Below are 21,207 nucleotides of genomic sequence, written 5' to 3'. Positions count from 1 at the left end.
ACAAAAAAAAAAAAAAAAAAGGGAAGAGTAACAGAAAGATCATTTTGTCTATGTCCCTACTACTACCTGGGAAAAGATAGGGGCCCTTCCTAATAATTCTACTTTTATTATAAACTGAAAAACTGTTCACAAACAAGACTGTGCCTCCTCTCATCTCTGAGGTTAATGCTCACAAGTCAATTCATTTTTTTAGCAAATGTTCAAATCACACACCTATGAAGCTTGATCAACTTCAGTGACTCCATCCATGGGTGTAACACTAGTTGCATTGAACTTCTGATTCGTAGCTTCCTGTTTTGTTAGTATTATGACATCATACATGTTTGAATGACACATCAGGAAGAGAGGTCATCCTCCTTAAATGTTCAATCAGTTCTGTTATCCACATGCCGCTGATAGGGTGCTGAATTATTCCAGGCTTCCTCAAACCTCCTTTCTCCTCACTAGTCCTGCCCTACCTCTTCTGTACCTAAGCCCCAGAGTCACTGCACTTCTGCAATGATCACATTGCAGAGACCACACAGAGAAAAGATGAAAGCCATGTGTCATCTTGTTATAAAAGACATGAATAGGGCTTCCCTGGTGGCGCAGTGGTTAAGAGTCCGCCTGCCGATGCAGGGGACATGGGTTCGTGCCCCGGTCCGGGAAGATCCCACATGCCGCGGAGCAGCTGGGCCCGTGAGCCATGGCCGCTGAGCCTGTGCTCCGCAATGGGAGAGGCCACAACAGTGAGAGGCCCGCGTACTGCAAAAAAAAAAAAAAAAAAAAAAAAAAGAGATGAATAGCTACAAGACAGAAATGAGACAAGACAGGATAAATCTAGTTATTAGAATTAGACCTGCACATTATCTGTGTATTTCATGTTTCCTACTTGGGATTTTTCTCCAAAATAGAGGCTGATTGGCATCATACTGATAGATGGCAAGCTTGATGTCAAACTGCCTGAGTTGAAATCCCTGCTCTGCTACATCATAGCTACAAGATCTTGAGCAAGTTATTTAACCTCTTTGTAAAATTTGTATATTAATAGTGCCTACATCCTGAAGTTCAGATAAAGAGTAAATGAAATGATGCATGAAAATGCTTAGCACAGCACAATTCCCAGTGCATAGCAAGAGCTTAATAAATGTTAGCAATTACTATGTGCCTTGATTTTAATTTTTCTCTCTGCCCTCTGGTATTGAGGATAACATATATCCAGGAAAAACCAGCTTCCAAGCAAAAGGCACATCTGGTAAAAGTGGCTTCCATTCCTGGAGGAAGATTCCTTCCTGAAAGCATTGGGTTCTTCCAACTACTCTCTTCTCCTTACTCTCTTCTGGTTGTTTTAACTACAGGTGCCAGAAATCGGCTACTGGAAGGAGATAGGAGTTGCTAAACTGGTTGGTAGCTTCTTTTGTTTTTATTTCTTAATATTCATTGCTACCTTCCATGCACAGCTAAAAGGGACCAGAGACCCAAATGACAGCACGCATGTTCCCTCCCTCAAGGCTGTCCAGTCGCTTTTTCATCAGAACAGGGACCTCTTGGGGGAGAAAATGGTTTTATTTCCCCCAGAAGTAAATGAGGCCAAGAAGGTCGTTGGCAAACTATAGGGCAATGGTTGTCTCAGTGCCAGCATCTCTTGCCTTAGACGCCTTGTTTCTGTGGTCCTGAGTGGAGTTGCTAGGATTATGAGCCGCTAGGAAAAAGCTTGAGGATGACAGTGACTCTGAAAAGCTAAAAAAGCGAGTAGCAAAACTGGCCACAAAGGATTTTAACTTGCAGAACTCAGGGGACTACTTCGAGAGGAAGAAGGCAATTATAGATAGAAAATCAAGTTTCAAACAGACACACGGAAAAGCATACTGCCTAGTGGACTGTGTTTCTTTATAACAATATATTTTTTTAAATAACATGCCGACTCTCCTTCCGTCCAGTCTCAGCCCAAACCGGTCCCCCTCCTTCCAGCCCTCCTCTATTATTAAAGGCTCTTTATTGGCTCTCAACGAGGAAGGGAGGGCAAGAGACGATTGGCTAAGTGAGAGCAGCACCGCCCTGCGCCATCCCCTCCCACGCCCTCCCTGGATAAACAGCTGGAATGAGAAGTAGGGAGAGAGGGCTGGGATTGGCTGAGTGTCAGTTGCCAGGGTGGGGTGAGGCAGCACGGATGAAGATTTTACCTGTCTAGGTAAGTCAGGGAGAGGTCAAAAGAAGAAAACAGTAGGAAGCAGGGGAAGCAGTCTCTGTCTCCGTCTCTGCCCTTTGAAATATAAGGGTATTCCTTTCCTCTCTTCAGCCCCCCGCCCAGTGAAGGTGAGTTAATTCCTAACCAACTAACTATTGCTTATTCTGCAGCAAGGGGGGAGCCCTTTATACACCAGGTGGGGGTCTTTCCTCTCTGTTCCTCAACTCCCTGTGTCCAGTACGGGATCAGAGTGAGTTGGTAGCTTCTTGAGATTGGAGTGTTTTAGTGGAGACCCAGGCTGAGACACATTTTTTTTTTTCCATCCGCCTGTTTAGGTTGGATGAGCATATTGTGCTGGCAACAAGAAAACAGATTTGTTTTAGAAATTTCCATCTCTGAATCATTGAAGTTGCACTGTGATTTTGGAAGAGAATTGTTAGAGGAGGTCAAAATGGAAAATCGCCTGGGGAAGAAAAGTGCTTTGGTTTTCCATTCTAACAGGCAAATTTCTCATGGCTTTATGAACTCAATGTCTATTGTTATTTAAATGAAGGGTGCAGTGTGTGTGTGTGTGTGTGCGCGTGTGTGTTCAGTAATGGTAGTGTGATAATGGAGCTCTTTGTGGATGGGTGTGTAAGGTGTGAGCTGTGCTATGTTTTTGTAAGGGTGTGTGAGATTTGGTTACATTGGGAAAATGCCAGCTCAGGCTACCAGCTCATCTTCGGAAAACCCACGGATAGTCTAGTTGCAAAGTCAAGCCTATTTGAGTTCAGCTTCATTAAATTTCTGACTTTGCCTGTGAATAGACACAGGGATTGGCAAACAGGAAGCTACTCAACTGTGCCGGGGCCTCACCTACATTAATATTTCACGGTAACATGTTGAGTCTAGTAGGAATTCCGAGTGGGGCTCAGGCCAAAGCAGTGTGGCAGAGTCCAGAGAGGAGAACCAGACCAGTGTTGTGGTTTTGCTTTGACTTCCTTCGGGTGTCCCAGTTGGCAGTCTGTGTGCCCAGATTCCCTGCACAAGGACGCTGGGTGTAGAAGTCAAGTCAGAGTAGCAAGTCAGCTCTCCGCCATCCAGCTTGTGGGGATTAACACTCTGGTCCCTAACTTCTCCCCTTTTCCTCCTGCTTCCAGAAAGAGGGAAGTGGGAAGACCCAGTGCCAGGATCCCAGGGCCTGGCACACAAGCCCTGAGTGAATATATTGGGTTTCATCCTAGCAACTGAAGCTTTAGGCTTTATTTAGCTCAGCCCACACCACAGAACCAGCCCGCCAAGCTCACTGACTGAGGGCTGCTATACATGGCGACCTCGTCAGCAATAAAGGTAAGCTGCAGTGTCAAGCAAAGTTCTTCTGTGCAGGTGATATTTCCACCCACCCTCTCCCTCAAACCCACTGGTGAAAGAGGCGATTATATCATTGCTTAAACACAAACAGAAAATTGCCCATGTGCTTTTGGAGAGGGATACACACACAGTGCAACTTTTAGTCTTCTTGGCCTTTTCCTTAGGATGTTCTCCAGCCCAAGGCACATTTTGGGTGGTCAGCAAAAAGCAGAGGCACCCGGTCTAAGAGAAACAGGAAACCTCTTTGACCACTGGGGAGAGAGCTCAGCTCTTGGAGGATATAGGAATGGGGTCACAGGAAGAGGGTGATAAGGGGGCCTTGGGTCTGTTCAGATGGTACAGAGAAGCCAAACAGGAGTGGAGCTGGAGGCCTCTTCCCACCCCACCCCCTCCAGATACCAGAGTTCCACACGCCATTTATTTACTCTCCTCCAAGGCTTGACTGGTTTCAGGGAGTAGTTAATATTTAATGTACCTTTGCATGGGTGGCCCCGATATAGGCTGTGCACATTTCTTAACCTGTTCCCTCCTCCCCTCAAGCTGCCCAAAGAGGTCAAGGGTTAAAAAATACAGAACTCTCACCTTGAGTGTTTTGCATGCTGTTCAGGCTTCTTATCAAGTAGAAATACCTCAGGTTTCAATGGCTGCCCTGAAATAGCCCCCAAGTTTCAAGGTTGTAAAGTTGGTGGAAGGAAATGCAGCCTCCAGGTCAGGTCAGACTGGTGAGGGAAGGAGAGGGTGGTGAGAAGAAGAGAAGACGTCTTTATGGTTCAGACTTTTCGGGTCAGGACACTAGGTGTGGAGATGAGGTGTGAGCACCTTAGAGCTCATTCAGCTTCGGTTTCAGGTTCAGGTTAATCTCTGCAGTGATTTTGTTGTGCCTATGACTTGAGCTTCAGTGGCATTTGGTGTCTTTCCCTTATTCTGGAAATAGCTATTGTGGGGACAAAAAGCTGGCCTGGATGCATAAATCTGAATCAGAGAAGAGTGGTCTTAGGGCTTTCAGTGTTTAGTCAGACGTGGCCAGTGGCCCTTCTTTAGGTACCCGGCCCTCTTGCCTCTGGACAGCTGCTGTAATGCCCTCTTGAAGGGCTGGGAGCCACAGGCTGCCCAATAGATGCAGTTATAAATCATTTCCTACTTCCCATAGGAAGGGGAGGTAGAAAGAGCCCCAGCTTTTGCATCTGTCAAATGGAGAAAATGCCACATCCTGCCTAAGGTATCAGGTTATCTGAAAGCACTTTGTAAGCTATACCCTGGTGTGTTTTTTAAAGCATATTGTTTCTATCTCTTCCAGCTGCTTCAGGCCATCCTTTGTTTCAAAGTGAGAATGTGTTAGGCTGCCCTGGGAGGGAGGAGAGGCTAGCACACCACTGTAAAGTCCGAACTGTGCTTGGAGGAACAAGGGTAGTCATTTTTCTCTGAAAGGGAAAGGCAGCATCTGCTCATCCATTCACAGAGAACATTCTACAGTGCGTCGCTTTTAATAGTTACTGCCCCAGTGTAACAGATAGGAAAACTAGAGCCAAAAAAACAGACCCTGGGATCTACACTGACTTCTTGGAAGCAATACCTTTGTCTTAACAAAGTTTTGCATGCCCCATGCCTATTAGGTACTCATAAATGTTAGTGTAACTGAAAGCATTGCCCAAATTCCATTAAGCCATATATTTTCTGGGAAACAAAATATTAAAAAAGAGCTTACATGGGGCTTCCCTGGTGGCACAGTGGTTAAGAATCTGCCTGCCGGACATGGGTTCGAGCCCTGGTCCAGGAAGATCCCACATGCCGCAGAGCAGCTAAGCCCGTGTGCTGCAGCTAGTGAAGCCCACATGCCTGGAGCCCGTGATCTGCAACAAGAGAAGCCACTGCAATGAGAAGCCCGCGCACCACAACGAAGAGTAGCGCCCGCTCGCCACAACTAGAGAAAGCCCGCGTGTAGCAACAAAGACCCAATGCACCAAAAAATAAATAAATAAGTAAATGTATTTTTTAAAAATTTTTTAAAAGAGCTTACAGTAATAGGGTAGAAGCCAAAAAAGAGACCTTCCAACAGTTCAACTAGTTCTAATGTCTACTGAGTTCTAGTGTCAACTCAGTAGACGCTAGAACAAATGACGTTTATTCATCAGCATTTTTTGAGTGCCTTCTGTGTGCCTAGGCTAACGAGAAATGGATCCTCTTCGTTGTAGTGGTCTCAGCCCTTCAGAATGTTAGGAATGAGTCAGTACTTTTGGAACCTAGACAGTCATTAACGGAGAGGCTAGCTGAGGTGACTGAACTTCATCCACATGACTTCTCACATTTCTGTTTCTTTGGGATTCTGGATAATGGGGAACTAACCTCATGAAGGAATCCCAGGAGTTATCTTACCCCATGTTGATTTATCACTGGGTTTCTTTGGTATCTCTGTCCCCTCTGGTTCTCCCTCTCTCTCCTGAGAGTCTTTGGACCCGCGTGAACTACATGTGTCTTGCCCATAACAGATCTTACCTCTTCCTTCCCCATTGTCCTGCCCCCTCCCTACCTGCCCCAGTTGAAGGTCTCCTCCCAAGCAGGAAGGGAGCTCTGTGAGGCCTTGTGTCTGTCAGCTCTAAGTGGTTGGCAGACTGACTCACCCAGCACAGCCCAAACCTGACTTTGGCACTGGAAGCAATTATTGGCAGAGGCAAGAAAGATAACCCGCCTTGGAATCTAAACCCCAAGTCTCAAGATCTCAAATAAAACCCAATCTTCCAGGACATTTTACCTAGCATTCAGAAGGTGGGAAAGATGGTAGAAAATAAAGCATGGCATTGTGGGGAAAATATGGATTCAGAAGCAGACAAAGTATACTCTAATTCTAGCTCTTCCCCCAGGTCCCTACCTGATCTTAGAACTGTCTTTAATCTTAATTCTTCTAGAATTTCATTTGAGCATAGGAGAGTCACCTTTGGCCTTTCCAGCTCTGATGGAGTTTTCCCCACAAACAGGAATATGAAAATCCCTGGGATTCCCTGAAGGAAGATGACGCTACCTTCCTTTGCTATTTCTGTTGGCACGATGAACTTGAAACTGTTCTTTCCCTGTGAGTTGGAGTTGGGAGAAAGCTACCTAGAACATTGCTCTTGTCCATTTGACACAGATTAGGGAATCTCATTGGGAATAAATGCAACATCGGGAGGGTGATACACAAGAGGGAAACTGGGTTTCCGTCCACCACTGGGGTGCCATGCACATCCCTCCCAGACTAGGGGATGACAGTGGCTGAGGTGGGGGTCGTTGTGATGGTGCTGATGATGTGGCTACGGTAGCAGCTGACTGTTACAGGGCCGTGCACTGTACAAAGTGTTTTCCATGGAGTATTTCATTCTATAGTCACGAAAACCCTTTAAGGTGGGTACTATTACGGGCCCTGTTCCTTTTTTTTAAAGAAAGCTTTTATTTCCCTTGCTTCAGTCTACTTTGATCCGAGATGGATCTTGTCTTTTTCTTATTACAAAAACAGTAGTAGTTACTCATTTATTCCTTAAGTGTTTGCTTACTTACTACAAACTAAACTGTGCTATTGGTTCTCATTTAGTCTTACTATTAACCCTATTTAATGAAGAAAAACAGATTCAAAGAGTAATTTGCCTCATCACAACACTTTAAATGGTGGAACTGGAATTTGAACCCAGATCCAGCTACCTCCAGAACCCAAGCTTTAACTCCTGTAATATGTAGTGTTTATAGTAATGAAAATGTAGGTTAAGCTCCCTGGTTCAGAGAAAAAACGTGACCAAGAGAAATGATGGAATCTCTTTTCTGACTAGACTGCTTCTCCACCACCTAAGTCTGACCTTCTGCATGTATGTAAGCCAGCTTATGCGTCCTTACATGTCCAGCTTATGTGTCCCCCTGCAGGCTGGGGGTTTGGGTTTGGGTCATGGCTGAGCATGGCCCCTTCCAGCTCTCTGTTTGCTTGGTGTCCCTGCTGCCATGCTGCTCCAGGGCCTGAGCAGAGCCTCGCTGGAGCCTGGCTCAGCTCACACGTGGCTTTGATTCTTCTCTTTTCAGGCCCGGCCTGGGACATTCTTCGCTTCCCTTCGCTTCCCCTCTGAGAGCCCCTTTCACCACCCCTGCACCTTGCTTCAGGCGATGCCCGAGAGAGAGCTGTGGCCAGCAGGGCCTGGCTTGGAACCCGTGACCCACATTGGCAGCTGCGATAGCATGATGAGCACCACCTCCACCCTCTCTGGATCTGTACGTACTCTCTGTCTGCAGCCTGGCCCGCTCTCCGCACCCCTGCCCTGCCCTGCCCTACCCACCACCATCCTTGCTCACTGCTCCTTGTCTTTCATCTTCCTTGTCAGGGAGTGAATCACACCAGTTGGTATTCTGCCTCTGAGTCACCCCTGGTTCTACAGAGAATAGAGTGGGACAACCCCAGAGAGTAATAGGACAAATGAGAGTTTTTCCCAGTTTTCATTAGGTTGGGTGGTTTAATTGAGATGAGAGAGTGGGTCAGTGATCTGAGGTCACGGTGGAAACTAGAACGTAGATCCTTGTAGCACGTGGATTCCTGAAGTCCTCTGCAAAGAACAGCGTTACTTCCATCTTTTACAAAGATCAAAGAGCACGGAGCAGTTAAGAGCCTGGGTTCTGGAGCCAAACAGATCTGGGTTCTCTACTTATAAGCTCTACGACCTTGGACAAATTACTTAATTTCTCTAAGCTTCAGTTTCAGGTTTAAGATGGGCATAATATTAATACCAAATTCATAGGGTTCTTGAGGTGAGTGAATGAAATGCATGTAAAGCACTTAGCACGTGCTTCTATGTAGAAAAGAAATAGCCTATCTGTAAGCAGAGACTGAGAATTTTCCAAAGTCCCTGTGTTTAACTATTTGTGAGTGACATGTAATAAATTGTCATTTTTCTGGGCATGAATTTAAATCTCAATTCTTATAAGGTTGGTGTGACAGAGTAAATCCGTCCTATGTCCAAATGTAAGCATTCCTTTGTTATGGGTACTCATCACATACATAATAACCCTTGAGAATTTATACTTTATTGTTCTATATCCTATACGTAGAGGTATTTGATAATTTAAGGATCGTAATGATCTCTACTGAATGTCAAAGATGTTTGATATAGTCGGTGAGTTTTGATATGTAAAAATGAAGTAGAAAAAGCAGCACACAACACACAAAAAACCTAAAGTGCAGACAATCTGTAGATAATTTCTTTTTAACCCTAGATGATGGGACCTCACAGACCATGTTCAGTTTCTGTTAAGCAGAGGCCAACATGAGTAGTTACATGCCACTGGACACAGAATGTGACAGGGATTAAAGGTTTTCAAAGTGAGTCATCCATAAAGGAGAAATTCAGAATTGGAGTTTTGGAAGACTATTTTAGTAGGAGGAGGGCAGTAGAGAAGGTTTTGTTTAGGGAACCTCTGGGGTCTGCATCAAGGCTTCCAAGGGCTGTATTCGGGACTTCCCTTGACAATGTAAGCCTCCCTCAATCAACTGACAGATGATTCTTTAAGGAGCCTGGGGAACTGGAGAAGTTATTCCAACAACCATCTCCCCTCCCCCTAAGATATTTTTAGGGCTTTCTCAAAATCTTTCCTGGACATCTGAGTGGGTCTGGAAAATATATAACTCTGTAGTATCTCCAATATTAGGAAGAGGGGTAGAGACGGCAGGAAGGGACTCAGGCCAAATTTCCTATATTCCCATCTGCCCTTTTGGTCCTCCCTTCAACCTTCAACTTTGGAGAGCGATTATCCCATGGATCTTCCTAGCCTTGTAGAACATAGGCAGTAACCATCTGAAAGGGCCTCACCTGTTCTCCCAAACACTCCTATGTGCTTTCTCATAATGAAAATTATTTATTTTAATTTCTACTTAATATTTAATACTAAGTTGCTTTCCCCTCACCCCATACCAGTTTCTCCACCTTCCTCCCTTAAATTAATATTTGCTTAAGAAATAAATGCACACGTTTTTTAATGTTAGCCAGAGCCAAATGCTATCAAGAAAGTAAATACACAAAAGGGAAAAAAAAATCCTGTATGGAATGCATTTCAAAGTCAAGTGTAAATTACTTAGTAAATTGATCTGTGACTAGTCATGATAAATCGGCTGTCTTTCCTGTTTGTCCTCATACTGTCCTTGACATGCCAGATCAAGAATGCAGAAGTACTTTGAAAAGTTAAAAGCAATACCATTCAAGTTTAAGGTCAAATCATCATGCTGCCCATATAGTTTAGAACAACACTGGAGACACGCGAAATGAGATACTTGACATAGGTTACACAGAAGAAGTGGAATTAGAACCTGGGACTGCTTCTGATCTTTGCCCCTAAGCATTCCACCCAGGAGTGAACAAAAGAAAGGTCATTTGCCATCTGCCTGCCCGGCTGGGTGTTACTGGCACAGCAGCCCGACAGTCTCTGCCCTCCTTGGTGCCTGCAGTTTCAGGAAGCAGCTCAAGCAGGTCTGCAGAGTGGCATGATGGAGGGGTTTCCAGCTCTTCAGCAATCCTTCCCAGCGCAGGGTGGTTCTCGGGCCCCGCCAGTTTCTGGGGAGCTACCTCTCACAGAGCCCTCTCCTCTCTCTAGAGTGACAGCAGCTACGACTTCCTGTCCGCTGAAGAGAAGGAGTGTCTGCTCTTCTTAGAGAAAACCATTGGCTCATTGGACACCGAGGCTGACAGTGGACTGTCCACTGACAAGTCTGGTCAAGCCACAACTCCCCGAGGTCCCCGAACACTGCCCACGACCCAGCCTGCCGCCCAGGGTAAGAGAGAGTGTCTAAAAAAATCAAAAAAGGGGACTTCCTTGGAGGTCCAGCGGTTAGGACTCGGTGCTTCCACTGCAGAGGGCACGGGTTCGATCCCAGGTCGGGGAACTAAGATCCCGCCCACATGCTGTGAGGCCAAAAAAAAAACAAAAAATAAAACCCCCAAAAAAAGCAGTACATCCTCTGGCCACTCTCCGTCTTGTCTGCCCTCTGCTCTAAGGGTCACAGGCAGAAGAAGGAACAAATGCTCTCCTCTGCATTCTCATGGCTGGAATAAAGCCTTGTTGTCCCTGCAGGGAAGGAGGGATTGCCGACAAGTCAGCCTTCTATGTCTTTCTATGAAGTATCAGAGGCCTGGGAGGGAAAGGGGTTTGACCAGCACCCATCCTCTTATGGAGAAATTCTAAAGCAATATGACCACAGAGGTGAGGGAGAGATTCAGGGAGGGGTGGGTGGTTGGCTCTGGAAAAACTAAGTTAATCTGTGGAGCTAATCTGGGTGACCCAGAGGATGAGGCTGCAGGAGATAAGAAGAGGGAAGGGCTCCCTTAACTTCAGTGGGTGACGTCTCAAGGGCCTTGTGAGAGAGTATGGAGTGGCGTTGAGGCTCAGTAGACGGGAAACAAGATGACATTTAAGTGTGGCCATGAGTGCAGGGCCATATGCCCCAGGGCGAGGGGGGCATTTTACTCCTGAAGACAGACCCATTGGTATCCGGACTGTGATCACTTATTCATTCATTTAGCAAATATTTATTGACAATGTGTTAGACCCTCCCTGAGATAGAGGAGGAAGTGGGGAGGTGGGGCTTCCTCTGCTGCCTGGTGCTGATTTCCTGGTCCAGTGGGCCTGATACACGTGCTTACTCACTGGAAGAAAAGAGCCCCTGTCACTCTGGGGTGTGGGGACAGCTGTGGCCATTACAGAATCATCCAGGTGCCTATAGAAAGTGAAGGCAGAAGAAGGCAGAAGCCTGGTCCGGCAAGAGCAAATCACCTGTTGACCATGTTCAATGCTGAATGCTCCCACTGGGCTCTGTTACCTGAGGGCCCCAGGATAGCTAGAGGGACTGTCCTGAACCCCAACCAACCCTGCCTCTGTAGAGGGTTAGAAAGAGCCTGAGTCAGGAACATGGAGCTGTCTGGGGCTGCCCTTTCCCCAGCCATCAGGAAACATTAATCCTTGGTTGAAGGGAAACTGCTAGTACTGATCTGTTAGTCTAAATGACATCCAAACAAGAGTTCTGCCCTTTAAGAGCAAAGAAACCGCAAAAAACAAAACCCATCCATTGCTAATTAGAGATCAGAGTCTGGGAGGTGTTTTCTTTCCCCCCGGCAGCAGGGTTCTCACCACGCACTCTTCTTTGCCTGTTTTCCTGACCCTCACAGGACATCCGAAAGAGACCGTTCAGCAAGGAACACAGCCGAAAAGAGTGACTCCATTCAGCTTGTCTCATCTGCCTGAGTCTCAAAGCCTGGGCCTCAGGTCTGGCTCCTGCAGCCTCCCCAGAAATATCCACATCGGCAGAGACCAGATCCTCAGAAAAAGCACCACACACACTAACAGCCACATCCCAGGGGTATCTGACGGGCTTGTCCCAGGGCCTGAGAAAGAGCAGGTGGGCCAGAGCAGTGAGCCCCCCCAGGCACCGACGGGCCCCCGGGACGCTGCCCTTGATCTGGACAGGGCTTTCATCCCCCCACCAGAGGCCTTCCGGGACACCCAGCCGGAGCAGCGTGGGCAACGCGGCCTGCCCAGACAGCCAGGGGAGCTGAGTCCCAGGCCCCAGGTCCACACATCACTCAGCCTCCAGCAGAAAAGGGAGACCACTTCAGAGGCCATGTCCCAGAAAGCCAATGAGGAAGGCTCAACCGGGGAACCTGGACAGCCTCGGCCTCCTCCCGCTGTGTCCTCTCAGAATGCAAAAGCTGAAGATGTTCCTGTCCCATCAGAGGGGGCTCCACATGCCCGGCTGGCTCCCCTCACAGCCCCTAAGCCACGGAAGCTGCCGCCAAATATTGTTCTGAAGAGTAGCCGGGGTGGTTTCCACAGTGATCCCCAGAACCGGCTGTCTTGCCACTCGGAGGCTGGCCCTGGAGACTCGGGCCCCACCTCGTCATCACTGCAGGAGCAGAGGAGAGCACGCAGGGAAGCGCTGGAGAAGCTGGGGCTGCCCCAGGACCAAGATGAGGCCAGCACCCACTTAAGTAGGCCCTCCGTCAGGCTCAGGGAGACTCGCACGCAGGCCCCCTCCCCGGCTCCGCCTGTGGTTCCAGCTCAGGTCTCAACAGCGACAGGAAAGGCTCCAGCACCTGCACCAATGCGGGGACCTTCTCCAGTGAAAGCTCCGGGTCCGGCTCCAGCTCAGCCATCTTCTCCAGGCAATGTTTTGGTTCCTGCCCAGGAAGCCACTCCAGGGAAAGTTCCAGCTGACAAATCCATGCCAATTCCTATCCCTAGGGCCCCACGGGCAAATAGTCCCCTCACTCAGCCGAAGCCAGACTCTGGGCTGACTCTCCAGGAGAGCAGCATCCCTGGCCTGAGACAGATGAACTTCAAGTCCAACACGCTGGAGCGTTCAGGCGTGGGGCTGAGCAGCTACCTCTCAGCAGAGAAAGACTGCAGCCCCAAAACCAGCACCTCTCTGGGAAAAGCCTCCTTCTTGGACAAGATCTCACCCAACGTCTTGCGTAACTCCCGACCGCGCCCGGCCTCCTTGGGCACCAGGAAGGACTTAGAGGGTATCCAGGTGGGCAAGTTGGCCGACCCGGAGCATGAGCTGGGTTCCAAGCGCCTGTCTTACCAAGGACAGAGCCGTGACATGCTGCCTCGATCCCACTGTGTCAGTGTCAAGATCTCCCCAAAAGGCGTGTCTGATGAAAAAAGAAGGGAGGCTCTCAAGAAGCTGGGCCTGTTGAAGAAGTAGGCACTGGCCACCAGCACCCCCACACAACCCCTCCCGCACCCCGTTATTCGAGAAGAGACCCAGGGTTCCACTTAGTCTACCCCACCTCACAAGTCAGGGGCTGGGCAGGGGTCGGCTTCTCTGCAGGGTCCTCTTCTCTCCGAGGGAGAGATTGGAGCACACATTTCTATTCAGAGTGGCTGTACCAATGAGCGCCTGCGTGAACCACCCTGAAGATGATTTCCACAGGAGGGTGTGTGTGTGTGGTATAGGCTGTGTCTATCACCGAAGCTATTTATATGACAGAGTCATTGCTCAGAATTCCTCACTTGTTGGAAACTTTCTTACATCGGGTAGAGCTCAGGCAAGCCAGAACTGAGTGCAGAGGGGTGGCTAAGCCTGAGAAAAAAAAGTCAAATGGGACAATGGATGTACCCGTGACCCTAGGCAAATGCAGGATCACATGAAATGTGGGCCTCCCAGAACCCCTGCAGTGGGTGGAGACTGGCACAGACCTTGCTGGATTCCCCTCTCGCTTCTGGCCTCCCGGATAGGGGCCTGCGGCCAAGAGGAGTTGGTTTGTTATCTCATCGTCTGCTGCCTTCTCTCTGTCCCTAGTCCCAAGGACCAGACACATCCCTGTCACTAAAAACTCTTGGTTGACTGATACCAGGAGAGCTCTTGCTGGCCTGAGAAGTCAGGATGAGTGCCCACGCTGCACACACCTCCACTGGAGAGGGCCTTGTCTGTGGGCTTGTTAAATTCAGTAATAAACTACGGTGGTCCCTGACTCTGATGTGCCTATCCTTCCTGCTCCGGATCTCAGTCTGCACAGTGACCCCAGGGCTGGGCCAACAGTGAGATGGGAGCCCAAGCCCAGAGGCTTTGTAAATACCGAGGGACTCTTACAGGCCTTTGTCTACACTATTACAAGTTGTTTTTTGATTTCCTCAATTCCTATGGGAAATCAGCACAGTGCATGCTCTGCTAATTATTCATAGACTATCAGAGCTGGGAGGGGCCTTAGAGACACTCTAGTCCCACCCTGATGGGGAAGGGAAGTGACTCATCGCAGTCACTCTGCTGTTTAGTAACAGAACTGAGATCAGAGCTGGAGCGCCTGATGCCGCTCCCATGCCGCGTGACCCTCCCCTCCAGCGGTCCCTTTGTCCCTCCACTCAGCATCCTAAGGAGTCACCAGCAAAGGCCCAGCCCTAAAGCTCTTCAAGATCTAAAGTGTCTTCCGAAACATCAGAGATTAAACGTTGTTCAGGATCGTATTTAGTGTTGTGGGTTTTTACTTAGTTTGGGAAAGTAGCAATATAATAACTCATTTTTAATCCCAAGTTCCCTGACCAAGTTATGCACCTTGAGCACATGCTGGAAGGGCGTACTGTGGGTAGGTGGTGTGGGCTTGTGAATACAAGCTTGGAGATCAGACATGGCTGGGCGTGACCCCTGCTTCCCCTTAAGAAATTAATGTTATTCAGAGACGTGACCTGGTTGGAGTCCAAGGTCCCCAGATGTGACGGGCAGATAAAGGGAACCGGGTTGAAAAAGTGCCCTTTAGGTCTGCTGAGCGTTTCTGGGCTGTGTCCTTAAGGACCCAGCACATCAAGGCTCTGTATCTCTGCAAGTGGTGAGGAGGTTAAGGTAAGGACAACAAATGGCTGCGCCCTGCTATGGCATGTGGGATGTGGTTGTGACAGTTTCTGTGTACACTCTCACACACACACCCAAAAGCTGATGCCTTACTCCTGGCCCTGGGTGAGGACCTGGCCTGTCACAGCCAATAGGGTCACCCATGACTGTCTGAGCCACATCTTAACCACAGACACCCCCCAGAGAGAGAAGACCCCCTCCCGCAATACTGGTCAGACATGCTGTATTTGGTTGAACTGCTTCCCAAGACACAACCTGAAGAATGCTCACTTTATTATTTATTAATTTCCCTGATAAATAGGGAAACTTGGGGCCAGCTATGAAGTAAGACTTGGTAGGAATCTGGGGCCTTGGCATTAACACAAGCCTCACTAACAGGTTGGTCAGGGCCACATCCTGTTAAATCCCACTCCCTGGTGAAGGCAGTTTCTCTCCCAGACAAAGCAGAGTTACACACAGTCTGCCCTGCTGCTCTGTATTTTCATCCTGCCTGGTTCCCCAAGTCACCCAATTTGAGATACTCCGTCCCCTTGTTATTTAAAGATACCATGCTTCCCCATGTCCTTGGCCTTCAAAGAGCATGTTTTGCTCTAAGGATGGTCTTTGGGATTCAAGAATAGGATAATAAATCCAAACCTGGTTGTCCTCATTTTGAAGAACATCAAGGGGAGGTAGTGAGGACATCCACTGTCCTGAGTTGCATCCATCTTCCTGTCCCAGGTAGGACTGCTCTTCATTCAGCTAGAACTGATTGGGGGAGAGGTGAGAGTGGGGTCAGGGTTGTTCTTATCCCCTTTGAAGGATTTTAGGCAGAAATATGAGTTTAAAAACCACAGTGATGGGCTTCCCTGGTGGCGCAGTGGTTGGGAGTCCGCCTGCCGATGCAGGGGACACGGGTTCGAGCCCCGGTCCGGGAAGATCCCGCATGCCGCGGAGCGGCTGGGCCCGTGAGCCATGGCCGCTGAGCCTGCGCGTCTGGAGCCTGTGCTCTGCAACGGGAGAGGCCACAACAGTGAGAGGCCCGCATATCGCAAAAAAAAGAAGAAAAAAAAAAAAACCACAGTGACAACTCTACTTTCACATGGCCTTATTTCTCCACTATCCCCTGCCTGCTGTAGTCTTGCTGCTGCTGGAAACAAACCATCTGCCAAATACAGGAGCTGGCCCCTCCTCAGCCTAGCCCGGTGGGGTCTGTGCCCTCAGATGCGTTGGTAGCCACTCCTCTGAATCACCACTCATATGCCACCCTGAGAGTTCTCCAGGCCCACGCACTATCCTACACAGAGGTAAAGGGATGGACCCAGTCACCTCTTAGGTGGCCTCCTCCATAGTGGGAAGTGTGGTATGACAGATGCCACCCTGGGGGTACGTAGGTGTGCAAAAGTTGGTGTTTATTGCATGCAAGAAGAGCAAGTGAAAGACTGGAGAGCAGGCCCTACTTGATGTTATGAGTTAGAGCCGGAGGTGAAGAATTTGAATATGTGTAAATATGTGAGATGAACCAGTTCATCCTCGATCCATGATCATTTTGTAGGAAGAAAAGGATCATACTGTCAGAATATGAAGCTGTAGGTTCATAAACTAGAGGAGGGGGAGAACCAGGGGCATGGGCAGGAGAAAGCACGTCTACCGCAATCAGAATCTAAGAAGGAAGGCAGATACATACAATGCTCCCATGCTCTTTTCTTCACGTGAGTGACTATGGAGCCTATAGATCTGGGCTCAGGTTACCTCCATCACTTACCAATGAGGGAACCGTGGGGATGACACTTTAATTTTTGAACCTCAGAGTTCTCATCTGTAAAATGGGTATAATAATACCAGGCTTTCAAGATTATTAAGATGAACAAGTGATATAAAAAAATCTAAAGCTTAGTGCTTGACATAGCATAGATAGTCGATAAATGACAGAATTATTCCTTCTGGGTCTTATTCCTTCCTTCTCAAAGGGAGCAAATGTAGACAGGGTTGGCAGCCAAGAGCTCACCCAGTTCAGCTCTGAAGAAATCGGAGAGAGCTTGCTGCAGATAAAAGTCCAAATTAACAAGTAGGCTTTGGCATGCTCTCCAAGTGACTCAACTTCACCCAAGCCGTGAGTCCCGGAACTTGAAAACAAAGGGATCAGAGTGAATATGGTGTTTCTGTCTCCGTGAAGGCTGAACCAGCTATTTCCAGCTTCTCTATCCCCAAACCCAGATTGCCATTTATCATCAATCTCTTGTTGTCCATGACCATAGAGTTTACTCCTGTTTGCTTCCTTTAACTTATTTTTACTGTGGTTCAGGGAACTATATGCTGCTCTATAGTTATTTATTTTTCAAATGGAGGGAAAGAATAAACATAACAGGAGGGAACTCTGGCTAAAAATCAGGAAGAGACAGAGGTTTCAAGATTCTTGGGGCATTTTCTAAAATAAGGTAGGCGTCTTTCAGGAATGAATCAGGCATTCGTTAGCAGGAGGAAAGAAGGTATATTGGGCGAACTCTCCAAATCCTTCTGATATGAGGGCCCTATGAACTGGAGGAGTCATCACCCACATCACCATCCCCCCCACCACCATCATCACCATCACTGACTTAGCATACCAGTGAGGTAAAAACAGATGATGTTCTAAATCCCACCCATCATTCCCTCTTGCTCATTGCCTATCTGGAGCACTGTCTTTATTCACCACTTGCCATGTATCCAGAGTTCAAAATAATCTGAAACGGATTCTTTTTAAAAAGCTCTGGACCAGGTGAGCTTTAGTAAGTCACTTCATCTCATTCATAAAATGGGGGGTTGGACTGGACTGATTCATGCCAGCCTTGAAGTGTATGTGTCAATACATCCAAGCAACTTAATTAGGAAGACCAACACCCTGCCAAAAATAATCACAAGGTCGTCTAAGCTAAAATACACCTCATAGAACCTAAGAGCTGGAAGGAAACCTTTAGGCTATCTAATCCAACCTCCCAGCTAAAGAGGAATTATGTCTATAAGTGGATATAAATAGTCAGAAAGGTAGATGGGTGGATGGATGGATGGATGGGTGGATGGAAGAGAGGAGAGGGAAGAGAGGATTGAGAACATATAGTGGCCAAGAGCACAGGCTTAGGAGTCAGGCTCTCTGCACCTCAGCTTCCTTTTCAGTTTATTTCTTTTTGATTCCTTTAACTTCCTTTGTAAGGGAACAGTCTGCTGTCCTACAGTCACTTAGTTTAAAAATAGAGTTAAAAAGAAAAGAACTTATAACAGGAATGAACCCCATGGAAGCAATAGCAATACTTACCTGTTACAGTTATGAGCATAGAATCAAATGAGATAATACATATAAAAAGCACTTAGCACATTGCTCAATAAATGGACTCTATTAATGTTATCATCATATACATATTTAATTCAGATACCAAATGGGTCCCCCTTGAGGACTGTATTAATCCTAGCCTGCACCTAAATTCCTCAACCTGAAACAGTCAAAAGCCCTCACCATCAATCCTCCTGTGTTCCCTCTACATCTGTGGTGCTGCTTCTGGGCCTCCCCCGACCTGCCCACCCTTCCACCCCACACACTGCCCACCCCACAGCATCTTCACTGTCCCTAGAGCCCAGGCCTTTAACTGATTCCCAAGGGAAATCAAGTTTAAGCATTTTGTTGTTTTCTGAGTTCCTAACTGAAGATTGAGTTGAGATGCCAAGGGACCGAACATGAGGCACAGAGCCTACCACCACCTCTGTGTCACCCTTTTTTCCGTCTCTGTCCCTTCTGGTGTGTTACAGCGCTCCCAGGAAACTCTCACCTCCATCCACACTCAGGGCCCCTCATGCTCTGAGCATTTGCCACAAGAGACTTTTCAAAACATTTCTTATCCATGAATAGGGGTGTCTCGTTGAAATGAGCTCTGGAGACTGCAGTGTTCTCTACCTCCTTACCTCCACCCTTGAAAGCTGGGGGGTGGGCTGGGGCACAGAGAGTCTACAACACAAGACGGCTTGTGACATCTACGCTTCCAACTCACACCGACCCCTCTACATTCTTCCCAAGGGCTTCAGCAGGGCCTCCTTTGGATAGCTCCCTGCTCTGTGGATAAGCAAAGAAGTTTGGCCCTCTCTTCCAGTGACACCCCACCCTACTTTTTCAGGCAGGGGCTCTTCTGTGTTAGCCAAGGCCCCAGGTAGGTGTTGTGGGCTATGGGAATGTCATTTAGCTGGTTAGTTCAAATATGGTATCATTAGCATTTTAGGGTGATTTTGTTGACTTAAAAAAATTGAGAATTATGTTTTATTTGGTGGACAAAACTGAGGACTTAAGCCCAGGATGTAACCTCTCAGATAGCTCTGAGAGATTGCTCTGAAGAGGTAAGGGAGGAACCAGGATATACAGGAGTTTTTGCAACAAAGACCAGGTAGTTGGAACACCAAAAGATTACTGTTAATTAAAGAAAACCAGACATCTCAAGTTAAGGAATTTAGCACTTTTCTATGTATGGGAAGATGTAACAGTCTGGACTCACTGATATCATTCCTTTGATATGCACCTCAGGTATCTGGGGCCAGTATCCTGCGCTTTCTCAACCTGAGTCTCCTCAGGGTGCATCACTGGGGTGTGGTTGCAGTGATGACTGCTTGGTGGTGGGCATCCTGTTTCCATCTTGAGTCTCCTCAGGGCCCACCTTCAGGGATGGCTGTAATGTGATGGCTTGATGGCTACAGCATCCTTTGTTTACTGATATGGCAGGCAAATTTTTCACTGAGACTTGAAATCAGGCACAATTCTAGACCCAATCTTCTGCCATCCCACCTCCACCTTGAGAGGCAGGGATTGCCCTGTGCCTCTGACATCACCCACTGGTAAGGCACATTCTCTGGTGGACACCATGCCCTGAGCAGCCAGTCTTCTGCAAGAAGATGGAGTGACTACCAAGGTTTTGTTTATGTTTTTGTTCTTCTGCATTGGACTGGAATATCTCCCTGTGATTTATAATTGAAAATGTATATTTGGTCTTAATCCCCATTTCTGGCACAGAGCTCCTAAAACCTTTGAAATAGCCTGGATGAAAGCAATAAAGGTATCTTTCCTTGTGTTAATGAGGTGACTTTGGGAAAGCCCCTACAGAACCTATGAATGGGGACTTGATCACCAGGGTAACCAACCGGGTGATTAGAGAGTTCAGTCCCACCCACTTCCCTCCCCCTCCACCCTATACCCATACCTCTAGGGAGGGGAGAGGGGCGGGAGACTGAGTTAAATTGCCAATGGCCAATGATTTAATCAATCGTGCCTATACAATGAAGCCTTCATAGAAACTCAAAAGGATGGGGCTCAGAGAACTTCTGGGTTGGTGAACCAGAATGCTTCCATGTGCCACTGTGCCAGGCTGCAAACTCCACAAGGACAGAAGCTCCTTTGTTCAGAACCTTGCCCTATACATCTCTTCATCTGGCTGTTGATTCATATCCCTTAATATCCTTTGTAATAAACCTGTACTCTAGTGAGTAAACTGGTTTCCTGAGTTCAGTGAGCCACTCTAGCAAATGAATTGAACCTAAGGAAGAGGTCATGGGAACCTCCGATTTATAACCAGGCAGTCAGAAGCACAGGTGACAACCTGAGCTTGCAATTGGCATCAGAAGTAAAGAGGAATCTTGTGGGACTGAGCCCTCAACCTGTGGAATCTGATGCTGTCTCAGGGTGGATAGTGTCAGGATTGGGTTGAACTGTAAGACACCCTGCTGGTGTCACACTGGAATTGGGTACCAGATCCTCTTCCCCATGCTGTTGCACTCACTTCTTGACCAGAAGATCAGGGCAGAATTCACAGCTTGAGGAATAACTCTTTAGCCCTCCCCTCTGTGCTTTATGCCTCAGGTGCCCACTCCATTGCCACTTCAAAGTCGACATGTCCAAACACAGACCCATGTGAGGGACCCCTCACCAAATCTGACTCTTTTACAATGTTCTCTATCTCAGGGAGCAACCCTAGTATCCTTCCAATCAGTCAAGCCAGAAACCAAAGCATCATCCATGACGTCACCCTCAGAAATCAGTTCCCAAATTATGACAATATCACTCCAAACATCATTCAAACCTGTCCTCTTTTCTGCTGCCACTGGAGCTGCACCAGTTCCCCCATCTCTCTCCTGGTCCACAGCAGCAGCTTCCCAAGTGTTCTCTTCACATCCGCTCAAGCCTCCCTCCAGTCCCACCCAGCAACAAGAATGGTCTTTCCATCTATATTACATTTTCTTTCATGGAAGAGAAAAGAAACCCTAAGAAAATGCACATGTATCTGCACATTTGTGTAAAGAGAAATACAGGAAGGGTAAACCAAAAACTAGTGCGATTGATACCTACAGAAGGTGGGTGGGAAAG

At 47.6% G+C, this 21,207-nt stretch overlaps 1 protein-coding gene across 3 annotated transcripts; it reads left to right on the top strand.

The window, feature by feature from the left end:
* The first annotated feature begins 2,150 nt into the window (after window positions 1-2,150).
* On the top strand, window positions 2,151-13,983 carry CUNH1orf116 (chromosome unknown C1orf116 homolog). 3 transcript variants are annotated; one of them, XM_027082851.1, is made up of 4 exons: window positions 2,151-2,170; window positions 7,556-7,741; window positions 10,109-10,286; window positions 11,677-13,983. In XM_027082851.1, exons 2-4 carry the CDS (start codon window positions 7,637-7,639, stop codon window positions 13,212-13,214), a joined length of 1,821 nt encoding a protein of 606 aa, XP_026938652.1. In that variant the 5' UTR covers window positions 2,151-2,170; window positions 7,556-7,636; the 3' UTR covers window positions 13,215-13,983. The 3 variants fall into 3 exon arrangements, with proteins under 3 accessions (XP_026938652.1, XP_026938651.1, XP_026938653.1); XM_027082850.1 differs by lacking the exon at window positions 2,151-2,170 and adding an exon at window positions 2,177-2,295; XM_027082852.1 differs by lacking the exons at window positions 2,151-2,170; window positions 7,556-7,741 and adding an exon at window positions 2,177-2,295.
* Window positions 13,984-21,207: the final 7,224 nt, after the last annotated feature.

This window comes from Aethalodelphis obliquidens, unplaced genomic scaffold (assembly GCF_003676395.1).
Source record: "Aethalodelphis obliquidens isolate GAN/ISIS:26980383/991018 unplaced genomic scaffold, ASM367639v1 scaffold48, whole genome shotgun sequence".
Lineage (NCBI taxonomy): Eukaryota > Metazoa > Chordata > Mammalia > Artiodactyla > Delphinidae > Aethalodelphis > Aethalodelphis obliquidens.
The sequence above is the reverse complement of the archived record's forward strand: the minus strand, read 5'-3'. Positions and strand labels throughout refer to the sequence as shown.